The 20,893-nt window shown below is 43.2% G+C and overlaps 1 protein-coding gene and 1 pseudogene across 3 annotated transcripts in view; one reads left to right on the plus strand and one right to left on the minus strand.

Annotated features, from left to right (window-relative positions):
* Positions 1-20,893, minus strand: part of CMTR1 (cap methyltransferase 1) — a 48,083-nt gene that overhangs the window by 26,324 nt on the left and 866 nt on the right. Inside the window, exons 1-8 of one of the 3 annotated variants that reach the window (XM_028120488.2) lie at positions 19,510-19,596; positions 13,379-13,460; positions 11,127-11,278; positions 9,127-9,285; positions 6,376-6,468; positions 4,881-4,952; positions 3,650-3,744; positions 3,458-3,530 (exon numbers count right to left, since the gene is read on the minus strand). In XM_028120488.2, the coding sequence (XP_027976289.1) occupies positions 3,458-3,530; positions 3,650-3,744; positions 4,881-4,952; positions 6,376-6,468; positions 9,127-9,285; positions 11,127-11,156 (522 nt within the window). In that variant the 5' untranslated portion in view covers positions 11,157-11,278; positions 13,379-13,460; positions 19,510-19,596. Of the gene's footprint in view, positions 1-3,457; positions 3,531-3,649; positions 3,745-4,880; positions 4,953-6,375; positions 6,469-9,126; positions 9,286-11,126; positions 11,279-13,378; positions 13,461-19,509; positions 19,658-20,893 lie in introns of those variants that run through there. The other 2 variants (XM_028120486.2, XM_028120487.1) reach the window with 2 other exon arrangements.
* LOC148164128 (cytochrome c oxidase subunit 6A1, mitochondrial pseudogene) lies at positions 12,966-13,292 on the plus strand (annotated as a pseudogene).

Below are 20,893 nucleotides of genomic sequence, written 5' to 3' on the forward strand. Positions count from 1 at the left end.
GTTTCTCTTTTATACACCTGGTCAAAAAGGGTGAATTCTACTTGTCCCGACCTGGCTCCAAGGCAGAGGGGATATACCGTCTGCACTGGTAACAAGAGGTTGAGCTCTAGAACAGGTGACTACAGAGGACCCTGAGGAACATCCAGCGAGAAGGAGCTTAGGCAGCTCGGCCTTCCCTCTCCATAGGTTTGTCATGGCTGAGTACTCGTCCAGAGTTCTGCAACTGCTAGATAAAGATCAGAAAGCTTTAGGGGAAATAGTTTTAAGAAAGAAATGGAAAATACTAATGTTCACAATCTAATCACTTCCTGGGTGAAAAGGGCCCTGCTCTGATGATAGCTATCCAGCTTTATCAAAACAGTGAAGAACTCTCTGGAGAAACTTTAGCTAAAAATAAACTTCCATCATCCTATGACAAGCCCACCCAGGCATGCTGAGATATATCAGTTCTTTCTCTTCTTCTCCACCAATCTAGCCCAGTATTCTTTGTTCCTGAGCCATCAATTATTCATATTTTTGGATTATATTCATTTGCACACAAAAAAAGACCTAATGGCATTTGCTGAGAACATTATGTAGCATTTTCTAGGCAGCACAGTGGTAATGAGGCAAGGGTCACAAGTTTAAGGCCTGCACACACTGGAAAAGAGGAAAAATAACGTTCCTTACCACTGGCCATGCCTAGCCCCAGGCTTTCCCAGCGAGATGCTGGCCCAGAAGAAGACTGGGCAAAGGAAGGAAAATGAATCAATGAAAGAATCTCACCTCCAAAAAGAGGGCATAAGTATGATCTCATTCTTTGATTTCAAGACATGTGGCCCTCACAGGTCATGGCCAGAAGGTCTTTTCATAGAAAGGACAGCTGGAGGAGTTCTCACCTCTGCCACTTACTGGCTGTGCAGTGAAGGGCAGCATACAATTTACGCCTTTAAGCTTGAGCTCCCTCAACTGTAAATTGGGACTAATGTAGGTTCTCAAGACTATTGTGGGATTGAAGTATCATATGTCAAAGATGTTTAAAAACTATAAATACTAAACAAACAAGATGATACAACATCCAACTGGATCAACTTCCTTAGAGTCAAAACTCTTGTCCTTTTCCATCACCTCATGCAGTACTCCAAGCTCAGTGGGCACTTTTTAAGTGCTAATTTCCTCTAAGATACCACCACAACTCAAAGATCCACATTCAGTTTTTGATTCCTGTAAGGCTTCACAGACAACTTTTACTTACCTCAGCAATATCCCCAGGCACACAAAGCCTGCACATAATGTTACGGTTTATTATATGCTAGCACATACCCAAAGAATCTAAACTCCCTTCTTTCCCTTGTCTCTTCCAATTCTTGTTTACAATTTGTTTCCCCACCTAGTCTCTTTTCTCCTTTTACCACAACCCACAGAACCAGAATGCCAGTGAAAAACCTCATAATCCCCTCTGCCACCCACCTCCAATCTCCCCACACCTGCCCAAGCTTCAAGTTCTCCATGTTCTTATTCTAAAATTTGCCTGATCCAAGAACCACTGAGACCCTAGCAAACTCGGGTGTATGTCTGAGCCTTCAGCCATTCCCATCTCTGCTCACCTAAAAAACACACCAAGCCTGCTGGGCTTGGCTGGCACTCAGGTCCTCAGGGGAAAAGAGAGAAGAAAACACTAGGGATGGAGAGAAATCACTTTTTATAGTGGAGTGCAGAGAAATATCTCTGAAAGGGCAATTCTCCATGGCTACTAACAATCAGTTCAGGTCAAGAAGGTGCCTGAAGTGTTACAAACACAGCTACCTTTTCCTATGTAACTAACATCTCCACCCTTGACCTGAATGGTACAACCTGGTGCCTCCTTCACTTTCCTGACAGCAAAAGACAACCAGATCCCAGCTGCTGGAGGTGTTTACATTCAAGAGCCCAAAATGATGCTGTGACTTCCTAGCAGCTTGACAGAGCTCCTCTGCCAGGCAGGGGTTTAAAGGAAATCATTTGGAGCTAAGAAAATTAAACCAACATTATATCAACCTAATTTTCTCAAGATGCTAATTCCAAGAGCCCTTTTGTGCTGCCTGCTGGTCCTGGAAAACAGGGAGGGAGACCTGGGGGAGAGAAATGAGTACAGGCTGGAGGGGTCCAATGCCAGTTTTGCCAGCATGGAGGGGAGCAGTTAGGGAGGTGGAACTGAAACATTACAGAACTTGGAAAATAAGTTCCTCTAGCAGGTGGATAATCAGGGGGCCTAGTGGAAGGAGAGTGAGTGAAGCAGAAACAGGTTTGGGTACAGCTGGCTCCTGACCCTTCACTGTCAAAGAGAACTAACTTTCTGGGACTGAGTAAAAGTGCTTTGAAACCTTGAAGGGAATGCTAGAATGAAACGTCCTTTTTTCTTTCTCTATCATTATGGTGTGTCTGTGTTCAGAGGAATGAGATGTAGCAGAGTAGAAAATCATTTTGCTCTACCACTTCTTGAGAAGGACCAAAATCTAATAATTATGATCCCACAGAAAGCTGGTTCAGAAAGGCAGAAAGGGAAGTGGCCACATCTGAAATCACAGATCTCAGAACTGGAACAGATCTTAAGGGCCTCTGGTCCTCCCCCAACCCTCTGACACGTTAGTAGGGCTAATTTCAGGGATGAGGCAGCTGAGGCCCAAAGAAGGGATGAACTTAAGATGTAAGTGCTGTACTTCCTGCCCCACAACCCCTCACTGAACAACACAGCCTAGATTTTCAGACAGGATACTGATATTAAATAGACCAGTGAAAGGACCCAGGTGCCTACATTTCATTCAATACTCATATCACATTTCCTTCTCATACCAGCCACAGCACCCAAATCAGATGATGTCACAAGTTTGAATTTGGAAAACAGGTTCACTGTAATAACCACATACTCACCCTGGCAGCAACTGGCCTCCACAGAAAGGCTTTACAAACATCCCCACCCTGCACCCTCGCCAGTTCTCGAATCCACCAGAACGTCCAGAACCTAAGTGCCACGGGGGAAGGGATCACATCTATCTCATTCAAAATTATATTCCTGGTGCCTGGCACGTGGTAGGAGCTGGATAAATACAAGTTTAATGGATGCAGGAGAAGGGCCCACGCTCTATCTCATATCCCCCCCTCCCTGCTCCCTAGGCCTACAGATGTCACAACTGCTGATTTTGCCCAGAAACGTCCCTTTCCACTGCTGCAAGCCCTACCCTCCTCCACCTGGGGTGAGCAGCAGGATCTGCAGAGTTGGGGGCTATAATTCTGGGCCTGAAGCCCTAGAGACAGCTGCTTACTGGAGCATCCCTGGGACCATAGGAAGCACCATGGGACCTAATTTGAGAAGCTCAAAGCAAAGTCTCTCTCATACAGCAGGAATATTCTCCTCGCATTGCACAAATGGCAATTTCTGGGCCACTGAAGCGTAAGCCCATTTAGCACTATGAATTCAGACAAAGAATCTTGTTCTCACCCCACAAGAGTCCCGTGGATTTGTAAACATGCGATCAAACACAAAATCCATGTTAGCCATCTTCATTGCCGCCCTGAAATAAAGATGGAAAAACACAATTCAATACACCAGATGTATGGAAAGCTGAGGCTCAGACAAAAAGGTAGAACAGTGCATGTCAGGGGAGGGGAGAGGTGGGGAATGTCAGCAAACCTGTTTAGGAAGAAGACCCCTCGGATCATCTCGTAGGGATTGGCGCGGGTCCGAGCTCGCCGCATCTCCTCCCCATCCAGGACATCGAACACACTCTGCACAAAGAGAATCAGAACCTTGAGGTGAGCATCACCCTCCAGGATGGGACAGGGGACTTAAGAGCTTGAGGAGCCCAAATCAGCCCTGGGAGACCTACAATACTGCTGCATCCCAGCTCTGAAGTGACCAGTTGGGTGACCCTAGACAAATTGCTCAATCTCTCTGACCCTCAACTACCTCACCTGTGAAGTGGTAAAAAATAAATAAATAAATAAATAAATAAATAAATAAATAAATAAATAAATGGCACAGAGCCACCTGTTGGCATCACAAATCCTCAGAGCAAATCTGTCTCTCCACTCCAGCAGCAACTTTCCAAGGGACCAGAGTACTGATATTAAGGCTCACTCAGAAAGAGGGCAAAGCAAACCAAGACCAGTGTTTTGTGATGGCACCTACCCACACAGTAGGGATCCCTTTTCCCTTCTCCAATTTTCTCCCTGAGAAAAAAAAAGCCCCACTTCACCTGAGTTCCAGTCACCTTAAGGATATTCCCAACCCTCTGCCTGCAAAAAAAATTAATTTGGTGAGGCTGGACTGAGGCTTCTTCTCCAACCCATTTCTTCCTCAGAGCTTCCCTGGCTCATCCCGCCCTGGGCAATGTACTTCCTGACACAAACTCACGCCAAAAGCTATCAAGGAGAGACTAACATTTGCCCAGTGTGTTAGGAGCTTCACACTATCCCATTTAATTCTCACAACAATCCCAGGAAGTATTTTCTCCCCATTTTACAGATGAGGAACTCAAATTCAGAGCAGCTAAAGCAACTGGCCCAAGGTCACACAGCAAGAAAGTTACAAAACGAGGATGTGACTTCAGGTCTATCTGACACTAAAGAATGATTCCAAACCTTTCACTACGCCAGGCCCCCTCAGGACCGTGATGAACCGACCCACTGAGGTTAAGTGGAGCCTTTCCTGGCTACTGACCACAGGGACAGCACAACACCACAAGGCCCCAGGAAAAAGGACACATTGGAGAAATGCAGCAAGCCACACATCTCACATTTCTGAGAAAAATCTTAGCTAAACTTCAGCGCCCCCAACCACCAACCAATTCAAAAGAACTAGAAGAGCCCGGCACATGCCCTCACACAAGGTTTTCCAGCCCAGCTCTAGCCACAGGCCTTACCTTACACTGCAACACACTGTGAAGCAGCTCTTCCCCACAAAACTCTGTCTCATCTTCAATAACCATCTTTCTCTACAGAAAGAAGAAAATAATCGATAATGACCACGTATGATTGCAGTTGGGGGAATGAAGGGAGAAACGAGGGTTCTAAGTGAGTAGAGCAAGAAGAGGCTTGAGTCTCTGCCAAGAACATCAATCCCTGAGGGGCGGGAAAGAGAAAATCCTAAATCCCTCTGGCTATACTCCAGATGGCTGTGAGATGAAGCAGCCCCCTGGGTGCTCTGACTAGAGCACCATATGGATACAAGACTCATGAATGCTGAGGCTGAGAAAAGCAAACAGGAAGGAAACATTCAAGCTGTCTGCCCCCAGAGCATGGAGGCAGAAGGATGGAGACTGCCCTAAATGACAGAAACCTGTCCTTCAACCAGGAAGCCTCTTGATCTGTGAGGGCTACAACTGTAGGACACCAGGCACTGACCTGGTAGCATCAGAGATAACAAGGGCTCAAGAGACCCTCACAGGGGTGTCAAATCCAACCTCATGGCTGAGTGAGGCTATCTCTAAACAAATGATGTTCAAACTTGGGTGTTCTCAAGTTTTACATATTTCAAAACCACTGAGGAACCCAAAGAGCTTTTGTTTATGTGGGGGATATATACATATCAACATTTATTATTAGAAACTGAGACCATTTTTATTTATTCAGTGTAAAAGAACGCATTATGTTAACATAAACAACATTTTTATGAAAAATAACTGTATTTCCCCAAAAGACTTTTAATGAGAAGAGTGGCACTGTTTTTCATTTTTATAAACCTCTTACTATCTGGCTTAACATAAGATGGCTAGAATCTCCTCTCTGCATTTGCATTCAACTGGTTGTGATACAGTCTCTGAAAGACTCCACTGGACACTTGTGACAGAATGAGTGAAAAAAAGCAAATAACTTTCCAGTACCATTATGAAAATAACTTTGACCCTGGAGAGCCCCTGAAAGGGTCTTGGGAGACCCCTAGGGGTTCCACACTTTGAGAACTGCTCTCTAGACCATACTGATTTGGTAGCTATGTACTTTATTCTTAAGTTTTCCAGAAGGAGATTAAACAAATTCCCTCTGTAACAACTCCCTCATTATTTTCTGAGGACAGGGACAGTGTCTTTTCATCTACCTGGAACAGTGCCCAGCAGTGACCAGAATATACACAAATGTATAATAAGCTACTCTAAAAAGCATCCATGAGGAAGACAGAAGTTATGCATTTTGTGCTGCCTTGCAAGTGAAATGACTGGGAAAAAAAAACCCTGTCACATCTCCCAGGAGCATATCTGTAAAGCCCTTGACACACCATCTTGACAAAACTTTATTCTTGCCAGAATGGTCAGATTCACATTTTTCTTAAACTATGAGTATACATACACACACACTGGACTCAAGAAGAAAAGTCAGGAGGTAAGTGCCAAGAATTCAGGGTACATTTTCCTGAAATCCTACCTTTCCCACAACCATCCAATCGCTCATTTCCTGAGTGTCAGGAATTTCAGTGGTACATTCTGGAAACCATGACACCTGCTCACAGGCACTGGGCTACAAACAAAAAAGAGGCAAGTCAGTCAGGGAAGATGGCCCCTCAGGGCTATGCCCCGACTTGCAAGGGCTTCCCCAAAACAATCAAAAGGGACACAGACAGATGGAAGGGCCTGGGAAGCTGAGGCCAAATGTGCTGGTCAGACATGAGAACTGAGCCAGGATACTGAAGGTTAATTTTGGAAGGCCAGATACAGTTCTAGTTTGAATCTTCAGCAACTTCCCAAACTTCAAAGTTTCTTTCATTTGTTCCAATATTATTTCATAAATAGGTACTGTGGGCTAAGTACTCAGAATGCAGTTAAAAACACATGGTCCTTGACCCAGGGGCCTACAATCAGAGCACTGGGCACACAGAGAAGTAGACACAGGATATAAGTCTATGAAAAGGTAATTATACCAGGAAGACCCAATGGCAATGAGTCTCACCTCCTGATGCCTTTCAAAGTGTTATTCACAAATAGGATTCCTTGCCTATTCATTCCCAGAGCAGAAACTGGCATCTCAACAGTGCTTTCTCTTAATTTTTTAATTCCATTACACATTAGAAATACCTGCAGTCTCTTTTTTTTTAAAGACTTTATTTATTGTTAAGTAATCTCTACACCCAACATGGAGCTCAAACTCACAACCCTGAGATCAAGAGTTGTATGCTCCACCAACTTAGCTAGCCAAGCACCCCTCTGCTGTTCTTTTAAAAAGTACTGATAACAAGGCCTCACCCTCAGAGTATATGACTCTGTCAGTCTAAGGCAGAAACTGGGTATAATCACATTTTTTAGAAGACCCCAGATGATTCTAATGTGCAGCCAGGACTATGTTCACTGAGCTAGAGACATGGATTATAAAACCTAAACAGGTGGCTAACCTGCATGGCAGCTCTACACCCTGCCTCCCAAGCAAGTGTGGAGAAGAGATTCACCATTGCAAATTGAAGCAATGTGATTAAAGGTAATATTACATGCTCTGAAAGGCATAAAATGGTAACACAATGCAAGGTCTTGAGGGCAAGCCAACCATCAACAAGAGAAAAAGTTTAAAACTTTACAGAAGCCCTTTTGTCAATGAACCTGGCAGTGAATCATGGCTGCCCCCACCCCCCGCCCTCAGTCAAATCCATCACCTTTAACCACTTATAAATGGTTATAAGTTATAAACTCTATGGGGAAGAAAGCTCATGTACACTTGGGATGTCCCTTTGGAGAGAATAAGCAGACTCAATCTCCCCATAGAAGCGTGAAAATCAAAAGCAAAAATGGACTGCAAAGTGGACTCTGTCTGAAGGGTCAAACCTTGCACTCTAAAATCCTGCATTGCAGAAGCCACCAGGCACTTCCTCTGCAGTGACTCCAGGACTGGACAGTCACCTGAGGCGACCCAGACTCATCTCCCTTGAAGTGGATACCAACTAATAGTTAAGCCAAACTCTTAACCAAGAAATAGGGCATCTTTTGTAGGTGAAAAACTGATTCACGGTAAATGATAATTAGGAGAGCCTTGCCTCAAAAAGGGATTTCAATAGCCTGTCTCCATTAAAAGTAGAGATTTTATGGGTGAATTTGAGATTTTGAGTTTAGCTAAGTTAATTCTAATTCTGCCCCACTATGAGGATCAGGACTCTTTACTGGTTTTCATACAAATGAGGACATGAAAAGCACCATGAATTTCTGAGGTAAAAACCAATTACAAATATTTACCCTATTCTGCACTGTCTCATCTGCTATTCTGCTGGTCTCGACTCCCCACAACTACAAGGCAACACAGCAGGACCACCCCCAGAAGCCATTAGCTCCTGGCTTGTCAGCATCTTACTCTGAAGCCTTATTAGGCTTTTATCGTGTACAATTCACGGGAGTTCTTTCCTGAACTGGAACATCAGAGAGACAAATAAAATATCAGTTCTCCAGAGTTCACAGCACATGTGAAGCTCAACTACACCAGTTACGTAGAAGACGAGACATTTGTGTTCTATTTTCTCTAGTTTCAACTCTATTATAACGGCAATATTTCATTATTTTTAGTTGTTTCATTATACCTACTTTGAATCCTCTGTGAAATAAGCTAGGATACATAAATGAATAAAAATAAAATCTCAACATCATCTGTGTCATGAAAAAGGATAGGAGTCTCTTTTGGTAGTTGGGGTTAAAACAAACTGGTATCCAAGCAGATAAGCAGACTAAACCCAACAGGAAAGCTATACAGTACAAACACCTACATAGAGTTGGGGTGCCATAAATCTGTAGAGGTGCAGGACATTAGAGGGCACCTAATCCAGTCATTCACCCAATGGGAGAGCGGGTCCTCATTCAACCCCTTTGAAGCCTTTCAGCAGAGGGAACTCATTACCTTGTGAGGTACCTTAGCCACTAGTGGAAAGGTGTATCTATTTATTAAAGTTCTTTGTGGAGCCAAACTCTGCCTTCCAGCATCTTCTACCCACTGGTCTTTAATAGAAAACAAATCCACACCCTAGCATATCTCCCCCGGAATCTTTCTCCCGTTTCCATTCCAGACATCCGCACTACCTTCCATGTAAAAACTCAGTTCCAATTCCCACTGCCTCTGGAGACTTCTAGTTTGTTAACATGGCTACTTAAACCATGCATACGAAAACACAAGTTGGCTTTCCTGTCTCCTCCTCCCCTCACCAGTTACCTCTGGCTCATCTCGCCAGTCCACATTCAGCTCTTGATCAAAGCCTTGCAGTGTCAGACCCAAGCCTCTTCGACCTTTCTGATTAGAGGCCTCAACGATGTCCTTCCGACCCTGGCTGTATTTACCCAATCCTTCACCTTCCCTGAAGCCCATCTTGGCCTGAAAAAGAGACAAAATAGAGCATTTATATAAATAAACAGATAATAATGGAGCACTTATATAAATGAATATTTACTCAGCCCCTACCATGTGTCAGATATTATGCTAAAGTCTGAGAAACAGAGGAGTAAGGCCGGAAGTTTTCCATCTAGCCTAATGAAGAAAATAAGCTTAAGTAAGTAACTGCAGTTTAACTGTGGGCCCAGTGGCTATCTACTCTGGAGGTGAAAGTCTAGGGCAACCAGAAGTTGGACAAATGAGAAGGCACCTCATAGCTATAATTAAAAGCACCAAGAGCACTTAATGAACCTCACTGGACATCTGCACAACTACCCTTCCAGTTAATTTGTCTGATTAAATGAAAGGTAGATCTAGAATTGAGTTGATAAAGAGAACATAATTTACAATGGAACTGCTTTAAGCAGCAACTCTACCTTATCCTCAGCCACTCAAATAACCTTATTAGGTAAAGACAATGGGGACTTGAAGGAGCCCACTTAATCAAGATATTAACTGAAAACTCACTTCATGTAAAATTGAGGTATGGACCCATAAGTACCATAAGATACTGGACAGGAACTTTCTTTTTTCTTTTTCTTTTTTTTTTGAGGCGGGGTTGGGGAGAGGGAGAGAGAGAATCCCAAGCAGGCTCCATGCGCAGCACAGAGCCCAATGTGGGGCTCAATCTCACGACCCTGAGATCATAACCTGAGCTGAAACCAAGAGTGACACTTAACTGACTGAGCCACCCAGGCGCCCTGGGAACATTTTTTTAAATGTCACAACTGTCCATAAGCTCATACTAAACTCTAGAGTCACTGGGCCCTGTTATATACCCCCAAAATCAGAGACCCAAATCCCAAACCCCAAGGATCCTTGTCTAATAAAATAACTCCAATCCTAAGAAAATGTAATCCCCCCTTGAAGGTCTATATTCCCTTTTGAAGGGGCATTACCAACTCAAGAGCTGGACAGAATTCCTATAGTAGCCACAAATCTCTCCCCAGGTCAAAAAGGCTGACTGAGGGGTACCCTCTCTTTCTTTGCCCCCTTCCCTCCCACTCTCTCTAATAAATAAATAAATCTTTAAAAACAAAAACAAAAAAAAAGGCAGAGTCACAAACCTCCCCACTGTCCACTTAGCCCAAAATTTATGGCCCCCAAACTAGAATCCTCTGACCTCAGAAGTGGCAGTTCTCATTCTTAAATGAATCCAAAAGAAAATGGAGGAGTTAAATACCTAGAATATTAAAGCTAGCCAGAAAGCAAACTTGGATTTCCCTAACCTTTGTGCACTTACACTGAAGTTTGATCAGGAAAGCGAGCAGGTCTTCCTAGTCACTTTCCTCCTTCTGGTATATCAATGGGGCACAGAAGTTGGGAAGGAAAACTGGACCTTCTTTTCAAAGTCATATAAAAGATTGTACTACTCTCATTTATTTTGGGCACCCAGGAGTGAGCAGCATTTTAGTCACTTCTCTTGAGATCATTCACTAGAGCAAAAACTCACATCATGAAGCATCTTTACCCAACTACACATGTCCATGTGTAGGGAGGTACGTTCACATGTACTCATGGTAAGTTTTCATTACGAAGGAGACCAAAGGGTGATCCAGCTCTGGACAGGACAGGACAAGCAGGCCTGCACAGCCACTTCCCATGGATGATTCAGATGTGACAGATACTTCTATTAAGGGGACCACACACTCTACTAAATTTCAGTAGCTGGAAAGCAGAGGTAAAACTCATGCCATAGCTTTTCTTCTTTTCACACCAATACATTTTCCCTTCTCTTATTCTGCTGGTGGAGCTTTAGAAACCCAACCGAAGCACTGACATACCATAAGCTTCTGGGAGACACTATTATACATGGAATAGCGAGAAGAAGTTCCCTCCACAAGGGAGTCTGCTTTGAATGCATCGTCAAAAGAGTCAGAACTATGTTGCTTCCCCTCAGTCTCACTGTCAGACCCACTTAGGCTCGTGGTAGATGCTGGAAAAGAAAAAAAAAGAAAATGCTCAGATGAGTTTAGGGCACCAAGTATCCTCAAGAAGTCCAAGTTTCATTTATTCAACTAGTGTGTTCAGTATATGCATTACATACATCAACTTCATTAAATAACCCAGGGTTAAATGTATTCTCTACCTCTTACTATGTTATCTTGGGCAAGTCACCGAAAGTTCCTAACGGTACTTGACACACGATGGGAGCTCAAAATATCAGGTGTCCTTTCCCATCCTTTCAATTTTTCTCCTATAAAACCGAGATGGTAATACCTACCTCATGGGTTTGTATGAAAATAAAATAATGTGTTTGGAAGTACACTGTCAAATATAAAATGTATTTATTGAAGATATGATTGTTATTTCTGCTGCTTATTATTTGAACATCAACATCCAAACATGGATACCTAGCTCCATTTTCAACAATTCTATCATGGGACTAACCGTTTCTGATTGTTTAATCTCCTAGTTTCTTTTGTTTTCACAGTCCTTCAAACTTACAGGTAAGAGGGTAGTTCTATAGCACTGCCCCAAAGAAGAGCTCGCTCACAGATGAGCTATGACATTTTATAGGAGTAATTGTTCTCTTTCCATCACCACCCTGCCCTACACACTAAACTATCTGCGTTGATGAGTCAAAGCCTGGGCTTGTGGGAGGTGTTGAGGAAAGGGAGCCATGTAAAACAATTCTTCAGAGATCATGATGGTCACAATTCAGGTATTCAGAACTTGCAATGACATCATAATTCTAAAGCCTATCTGCACTGATCCGTCCACTTCCCCATGGGAACACAAACTTGTTCAGGGTTAACATTTGAGAAAAACAAAATGCTCTTCCCTAGCCCCCCAGGCCCAATTCTCCCTCACACTATGCTCCAGGGGCAGCAGCACCAGCAGCACAGCACCCATCACAAATGCCATCCCACTGGCCAGGGTCACTCCTGGGGAGCGGGAACTGTGTCCCACTCAACTTCCCATCTCCAACACCTGGATTGAGTCTTCCCATTTAATAAAACTTAAGTACTCACTAGAGTGAATTTTAAAAAACTTTTAAGTCTTGATTGATGGCCTTAATATATTAATTACTAATACATTTGTTTATAGAATGAGGCAAGTACAAAGTAATCTAGGAGTTGTAACATACTTAAATTTTCCTTTCAGCAGTTTCATATAGAAAACTTGAAAATAGTAATACCCATAGGACAAAATTTGTACTATTACCAAAAATAGCTTCAAGTCTCATTCAGGTATATTTAACTTGGTTCCAGTGTTAAAACTTTGACAAAGACAGTTTTAAATAAAGCTGCTTTATAACCCGGTGCCATTAAAAAAAAAAAATTTAAGTCTTTACACTTTTTAAAAAAAGGTTAAACAACAACAAAGAGTTTAAGCATGAGTATGAAATGCCTATATCTTAATAGAGAATTGGGCCTTCCTAGGACTATTATTTAAGAACTCCCATTCCCCCACCCCTCCGGCCAGTAGGCTGAAACAGGACATCTATCAGACCTGTCAAGAGAACAAAACACTGGTATTGTTTAATTGATCAGACAACAACTTTGGCTCAGGACATGTTCTATAAAAGGTCCATGCTATATACAATGGGGCACTCTCCTAAAGAAATAATCCTACCCTCAGAGAGTTTAAAAATCAGATATCTAAGGTCCAGGTTGAAAATGGTGGTGGCAGCTGGGTCCTGGGTTTCTGGGCTGCTAGGTCAGTCTGGGGCACAGCTGGGGCAGTCCACGTTGAGTGACACCACAGCAATGAGGAAGGTTCAGCTCAGATGTGGAAGGCCCTCTCCTACTTCATAGCGCATCCTGGTGTGGGAGTATAATGAATGTCATCCTGAAGTCACATCACGGAGAGCACGGAGAACCCCAAGTTCGTCGCCTACCCCCATCTCTGCAACAGGTCCAAGCCCTTTCCCTGGGGAGATGGTAGTCACACTGTATTCCATAACTCACATGAATCCACTTCCAACCACCTATGAAAATGAATAAAGAGAACCTAGAACACTACCCACAGCACTGGTTTGGATCATGACTCTGCAGGAGGACCAGAAAAGTATATGGGACCTCAAGCTTACCTTCTTTACTTGTGTCAAATGATAACCAGTATACTGATCTTCCATCCTTTTGTTTATGGCAGGAGATGGCTTAAATCAATAACTTAGATTGGTCCATGAAAAAAAAAATTAAAATAATAAAAATTTTAAAAAACAAAAATCAGATAGCTAAAATAAATATGCATTTTTTTCTTTTAGGGATATAACATTTTGCAGAAGAAAGAAAAGGCCTATGACATGTTTGAAAAAATTAGAATAAACTTAAAACCAACATTCTGGCTCCTAAGCAGTTAGCAAGGAGAAATGTTGGTTGAGAATATCCCTATATGAGAGACACCAAATCTACCCCTACCTCTTTTTTTTTATATACTTTATTTATTTGAGAGAAAGAGCACAAGCAACGTGGGGGGGGGGTGCAGACAAGCAGACTCCCCACTGAGCAAGGACCCCGATGTGGGGCTCGATCCCAGGACCCTGGGATCATGACCTGAGCAGAAGACAGATGCTTAACTGACTGAGCCACCCAGGCAACTGTACCCCTTCCTTTTAGGAAGCTATCCAATTCCCTCAATAAGGACCTGACTTGCTTACATAGACCAACGCAGCACACGTCACAGAGTGCCAGAGAGTGCCACTCAGAAGGAAAGACCCAGAACATTAACATAAGAGTAACCATGGAAACTGTGAGGTGAGGTTATATTTATTTTCTGTTTTGCACTTTTCTGCATTTTCTGTGTGAGAAATAAGATTCATTTGAAATAAAATTCATTTGAAAATTAGAGTAAAAAAATAAAGCTATAAAGAAATAAAGTACCCTTCCTTGAGAATTTGGTTCCTTTCCAGACCAAGCTTGAGAGGACAGCAGATCTAAGGGGAAAGACTTCTCAAGTGGCTCAAGTCTAACCCTGGGTCTCTCATCTATTATTTCACATGCAGGGGAAAGAGACACACTCTACAAGAGAGGGCCCACATGCTAAAGAACCGTGCTTCCAAAGGTGCAGCTTCTCTTCACTCAGGCGCTTCCATGCCTTCAATCTGTACTGACTGGTACAGAAAGAGGGGGTACCAGGAATGTGGGTGGCTTCCTGGGCACAGCCCTAAAGTTTCTTTCTGTGTAACCCAGGGATTTGGGGTCCAGACTAACCACAAGCTACAATGTTAGATCAGTTATTATTCCTTTCACCAGCTTTCTGGGGATTCATAGGTCAACCTACGAAAAGGTTAGGAAAACCTGGTATCCTTATTAAAGGAGAGTGTGCCCTTGGTCCAGCTCTAGGTGGAGTTGCCAGGCTGTCAGCTTTGCTTGAGGACCCAGCCGTGGGCACTCATCAATGGTATGAGCATCATTCCTCGGCATGCACGGTACAAACCACCCTCAGATCTCAAACAGAAATCTTTTGTTTTCTTTGTCTTCATACCATTCTTGGACCAAAATGACAGGGGGAACCAAATTTGGGTGGAGGGCTCATTAGGCAAATTAGTGGTGACTCTGGTGCAAAATACCAGCACCAGACTCTGGGACAGAGATTGTTCCACTCCATTCCCCTTCCCTAGGTGCTACCCAGTGTACATGTGTATACAGGTTCTGAGAGTGAGGTCAATGGAAGCTAAAATACCATCCTACTAAGCATTTCTTTGTGAGATCAAGAAGTGTGCTGGATAAGCCTTATTTCCCTTTTATTTCATGTGGTATTTAAGACCAATTCTTAGCCTGACATGATTTAAAACAAAGTTGCCTAGACTAGTCCTGATGCCCACAGCCAGCCACAGCCACTGCCCATTTTCACACCCGGGCCTTTGGGGCCACACTTTTCAGATGGAAAGGACACAACTGTCATGGCTGCAGCAGTAACTAAAGGGGACATTTCGTCTCCCAAGACTGATAAGAATTCAGCAAACACTGAGCAGACAATTTTGTAATGAAGATATAAATTAACAGGAGTAATAGGTCAGTCTATTAAAATGATTCATTTCATTAAGAACTTGCCAAAGCTGGGTGGCATTCCCATTTACCTCCCCAGGAGCTCCCCTTCTAAAACCTAACAGAGAGCCCAAAACATTATTTAGAGTTTTCATTTAAGATTTCCTTTCCACCTGATAGAAATCATTACTCTTAAGTCATTTTTAAAGATGAAAAGTTCAAAATTTTTCACATAGCAACAGAACAGCAAGGCAAAATTTTTTACATGGCAACAGTAGGGCAAACATGCCAAGATTAAAAATGACAGTGACAGCACATACAGAGAGGCAGCTCCAACCACTAATGGCCAAGGTGAGCAGCACACAGGTAGAGAGGAATAAATTATGGATTTTAATAAATACCACACATCCTGCTTAACAACTGCTGTGGAATATACTCATTCCTGTTTAAAGACTCAATATCTCCTTCATGCCAGACAAATGGTAACTCGTTAGAGCAATTTAAACAGATACCGATAAAGGAAGTTTTTGATTAAGGTCATGAATCTGGGCTGACAGGAAAGCAATGGTGTTTCAGGGAGAATAGCCTATTTAGGGAAGAATTAAACCTGGTGGAGGGGAAGGCGCTACTAGTGTGGTGCCTGCAAAAGGGCCTGGCAACTTCCAAAGCAACATGCTGTGGGAGGACCAGGAGTCCACGCTGGATACACAGCTAAGGAGAAAAGGAAATGGTCTTGGGAGTCTAGACCACAGTTTCCCTGAGAGAAACAACCAGAAAGAACAAAATGACCTCTATCTGCCCCTTTTTACTTCAAAAGGTTGTTATTTAATAGCAAATTTCCGAGAGTTGATTTAGGCTTAAAAATGCCTTCAAAATACTCTTAAAATACTCAAAAGAACACATGATGCCACAGCGGCCATTACAACAACATTCCTTTTTTTCTTTACTCTGGTCAAATGTCAATCTCTGACCTGGCAATGCACTTACCTTGTCAATAAAGTAAAATAAACAAACTGATTAAACTAAACAGATCTATTAATGAGTCATCACACTGATCTAGTAGTGAAAGCACAAATAAGGCCCAGAAAGACAGAAATAGTAACTACTATTTTTTTGTTTTTCTATTTGTACCCTAAAGAGCATTTTTCAATCATCTGTTCAACAGTACATCCAGGTAGAAGTGGTTGAAACAAAAGGAAACACGTTTGCTTTAATGCAATGACTGGACTAGGAAAGCTGCATATAAATCTCAGCAGATACACAGCTTCTGGTGAGACAGTAAATTACCAGGGCACACTGTCCAGGGGACGCCTAAGAAAAGCCAATTCAGGGGGCACCTGGGTGGCTCAGTCGGTTAAGCATCTGCCTTCAGCTCAGGTCAGGATCCCAGGGTCCTAGGATCAAGCCCAGCATCGGGCTCTCTGCTCAGCGGGGTGTCTGCTTCTCTCTCTCCCTCCGCCCCTCTACCCCTCCCCGCCAGCTCGTGTGCTCCTCTCTCAAATAAATAAAATTTTTTAAAAAAAGAAAGAAAAGCCAATTCAGAACAGAGATGATATAAATGCTAAGTAAGTACTTAATGAAATGATCTTCTGTAGAATAGAGGAGGGATAAGCAAAATGAAAGAGGTGAAGAATTTTAAGCTTCTTCGAAAAGATACTGTTGCCTTTTTTTTTTTTTTTAAGATTTTTTATTTATTTGACAGAGAGAGAGTCAACGAGAGAGGGAATACAAGCGGGGGAGTGGGAGAGGGAGAAACAAGCCTCCTGCTGAGCAGGGAGCCGGATGCAGGGCTCCATCCCAGGACCCTAGGATCATGACCTGAGCTGAAGGCAGAAGCTCAACGACTGAGCCACCCAGGCGCCCCCTACTATTGCCTTCTATCAATTCTATTCAGTAAATACTTATTGAGCATTTATTCCATGCCAGGTATGGGATGAGGGGGAGTGGCACAGAGAGCAATCTTGCTGATGAAGACACCAGACTCCAGCCCTCAGTTTTTATGACAACAAAAAAGCTAAAATAAGCTAAAACAGGGAAATCTAGCAATGTTTATTTGCCACTGCCTCCTGCCTCATTTTCAGAAAAAGAAAAAGGACCAGGGGCGCCTGGGTGGCTCAGTGGGTTTAGTGTCCAACTCTTGATTTCAGCTTAGGTCATGATCTCAGGGTCATGAGATCAAGCCCCATGTTGGGCTCTGCGTGGAGCCTGCTTAAGAGTCTCTCTCTCCCTCTGCCCCTCCCTCCCTCTTTCTTTCATTCCCTCTAAAAAAAGAAAAGTACCAAGTGGCATATTGCCAAATGAATGCAAGGTATTGGCCATTTAGATTTCCATTCTGTACACACAACAGCATAGTCAATCCTAACTGAATCACATGGTGCTACTTCCAGAAAAGGTTAAAGCTATTTGGTATAATTAAGGGAAATGTGGCGGGGAGGGGGGGGGGACAATCTCAATTCAGTCAATTTTAAAAACTTGAAATTTAAATCAGACTGGTTCCCTTAAAAGATCCTTAACCATATGTCTCCCTCTACCTGTCAGTTACCCTCTCTTTACCCCAAGAAGATGCCCCCTGAGATCCACTTAGAACTAGATACCTCCAGCACCTGAGTACATTTATTCTCCCAGACATGCTCTCCCTTTTTTCCTTATAGGCCATCTCTCCCAATACACCAGAGCTCTACCTAAGGAGACTCTACCTTCACCAAGCTGCTCAAATCCCAGGTGAAAAGCAAAACTCCCTTTCTTTAACAGTCCCTAGAACCAGCCACTATGTTTTTGCCTTCCCACTTAGGAAACTCAATTACATACAGCCTTTCTCAGCTATCCTGGAATCCACTGTGACAACTTTAAAGGCACTCATATCTCCACACACAAGGTTATGAGAGTCTCTTATTCAGCCGGGACCACAGCTGCACCAAATGCTTCAGCTGTACTGCCTGTCAAGCTTCTCCTTTCTGAACGAGCTTCTCAGTGCAACTGATGAGTACCTGCCCTTCAATTAGCCTACCACTTGTAAACCATATTTCCTACCACTCTCAAAGGATGCTTCACACCCTTTCAGTCACCCATCTGTTGCCAAATTTCATTCCAATTGACCAGTGATCCAGCAAAGGCTCCAAAATGCATGCTGGTGCACCGGGTTGAATAGTGTCCCTCCAAAAAGCTATGTCCACTCAGCACCAGGGAACATGATGTTTGGAAATATGGTCTTTTTGCAGATGTAATCAAATTAAAATCATGTAATACTAGATTAGGGTGGGCCCTGATTCAATGACTGATTGCCCTTTTAAGAAAAGGAAAATTTGCAACAGACGACACACAGAGGAAAGACAAGAGGCAAAGACTGGAGTTATGCTGTTATAAACCAAGAACACCAAGGATTGCCAGCAACCACCAGAAGCTAGAAGAGGCAAGGAAGGATTCTTCGCAAGAGCCTTCAGAGGGAGCATGGCTCTGCTGACACCTGGACTTCAGACATGTAGCCTCCAGAGCTATGGAGAATAAATTTCTGTTGTTTTAAGCCACCCAGTTTGTGGTACTTTGCTCCAGCAGCCCTAGGAAATAAATACAGCTGGCAAGTCAAGGTAAATGCAAATGAAGCTGCTTCTAATTGCTTAGTATTTGAAGCAAGCTCCTAGGCATTCTACAATTTCTTTCACAGAAAGGCACCTATGGACACTGTGTACATCCATAACCCTAAAAAACAGGCAAATCAAACTGTTAGTTCCAACTAGATCAGTGAAATCTTTTGAGCTTAATGTCAACAGTGAACACAGGGATGCTCCAATTCATTTGGGTGTTTCTGATCACAACAGTTGAGGGAATTGAGAAAACAGAATGCAAAAACCTGAGGGGAATTAGGCCAGAACACTGCAGCAAAGAGCCCATCCCCTGTGAAAGAGCCCCAGGATCATTAACAGCAATTAAGAGCACAGGACACTCAGGGCTCACCACTACTTCCAACTGGTTTAAGGCAGTAAAAGAGTGCCACCTACTGAAAGACCAGCCACAGAACTAAGACACTACTGTAAAAATTCCAATTCTTTATTTAAAACAAGTTGTCCATTCCTAGTAGAATGGGCAGAAAGGAAGACAGCCTATAGTCAACATCTCTCTGTAGAAGTTGCCTAATTTCCCTGAAGGGGCAGCAGACTGTGTTCTGCCCAATTCAGGCACCAGGGATTCAAATAACCAGATGGCCAGCGGCCTCACATCACATGGGCAAGCATACCTTTTGCTGCATGATTGACGGAAGAGGGAGGTTCGTCATCAGACGTAGAACTGAGGTTCAGGGCAAGCTCTGCAACTCTTTTCTTCTGTTTCTTGATAGGGGCAGTGCATTCTGGATCATTTCTCCTCCTCATTGTTACTGCAACCATAAACCCAGATAGTCAGCTGCCCTTGTCAGAGCAGGGATTCCAAAATATAAGTCATCAGTGGGATGGGATTTGGCAATTCCAAACAGCTTCCAGTGCCGGCACTTGAAGAGCCTCTTCCTCAAATTGAGGTCCAGGAAGGATGCTAGCCAAGCTCTAGTCTTCAATAATAGCTGTTAGTTTTACCGGAAAATGTGTGGTGCTCACAGACCCAGAGGCCTAAGAGCCTTGATGTCAGATACTCTACAAGCCGCAGTGGGAGAAAAAGCCTTGGGTACTTATTATTCTATACTTATCGTGCAACAATGGCCATGTGTGACAACAACGTACACTGGACATTAATTATGAAACCTAATGAGTATCAACCAGTATATCCAAGGTGAAGGGACAATCCCAGAATGATAGCTCCATCACCATTATTATTTTGCCAAATAAGAGATTACATAATATGATACAATACTGGTTTTGGTTTATTTCAGGATGTTTGAAAACATTAAAGAATTGGGACAGTTTTTGATGAGAGTAAGGAATGGAAGTGGTTGACTCAGGACTGAGAAAATAGAAGGGTGGGAAAATTATTCAAACTGGAGGTAGCCACATCATAGGACTCTGGTGTAAAAATAATTTTAACAGCACGAACACACCTCCACGAAAAAAGAATGGAGACGATCAGGCACCATGTCACCATCATCCACGCCCATCGGTAGGTACATGAGAAGTAAGCATGGGGGGGGGGAATGAGGGAATTAAGTGATTATGACATCCTGAAACCTTAAGGACTGATCAAGTTAAAGAGTAGTAGTGAATACAGTGTGGTTTACACAAGAGTAGTAGTGAATACAGTGTGGTTTACACACAACTGATGGGCTATAAGGAGACTCAGAAAAGAGAAAGAACTCAAAACATAGGAGCAAACAGGTGGGTGACCAGCTGGGCTGCAATTCCTTGAGGAAGGGGAGGTGCAGAGGCAGAAAACAGACTTTTCACATGGATCACAGCAGCAAGAGAGCAATGAAATGCAAAGATACCACTGATCCCCTCAACCTCACAAAACCCTGAATCACATGTTTCACTTCTCTACAGCTCAAGGATGAGCAGTCAACCCAATGCATAATCATATACTAAGGAGGCAGCCTCTTACTAGCCACAGGCAGGGGTTATTTATCTTGGGGAAGAACGGGGGACCCTGAACAAAGAGAAAGCAAAACGACGTTCCACTTTAAACCACCGTTTTAAATG

The sequence above is a fragment of the Eumetopias jubatus genome, unplaced genomic scaffold, assembly GCF_037043125.1.
Source record: "Eumetopias jubatus isolate StellerSeaLion01/CBP00866 unplaced genomic scaffold, mEumJub1_p1.0 scaffold_6, whole genome shotgun sequence".
NCBI lineage: Eukaryota > Metazoa > Chordata > Mammalia > Carnivora > Otariidae > Eumetopias > Eumetopias jubatus.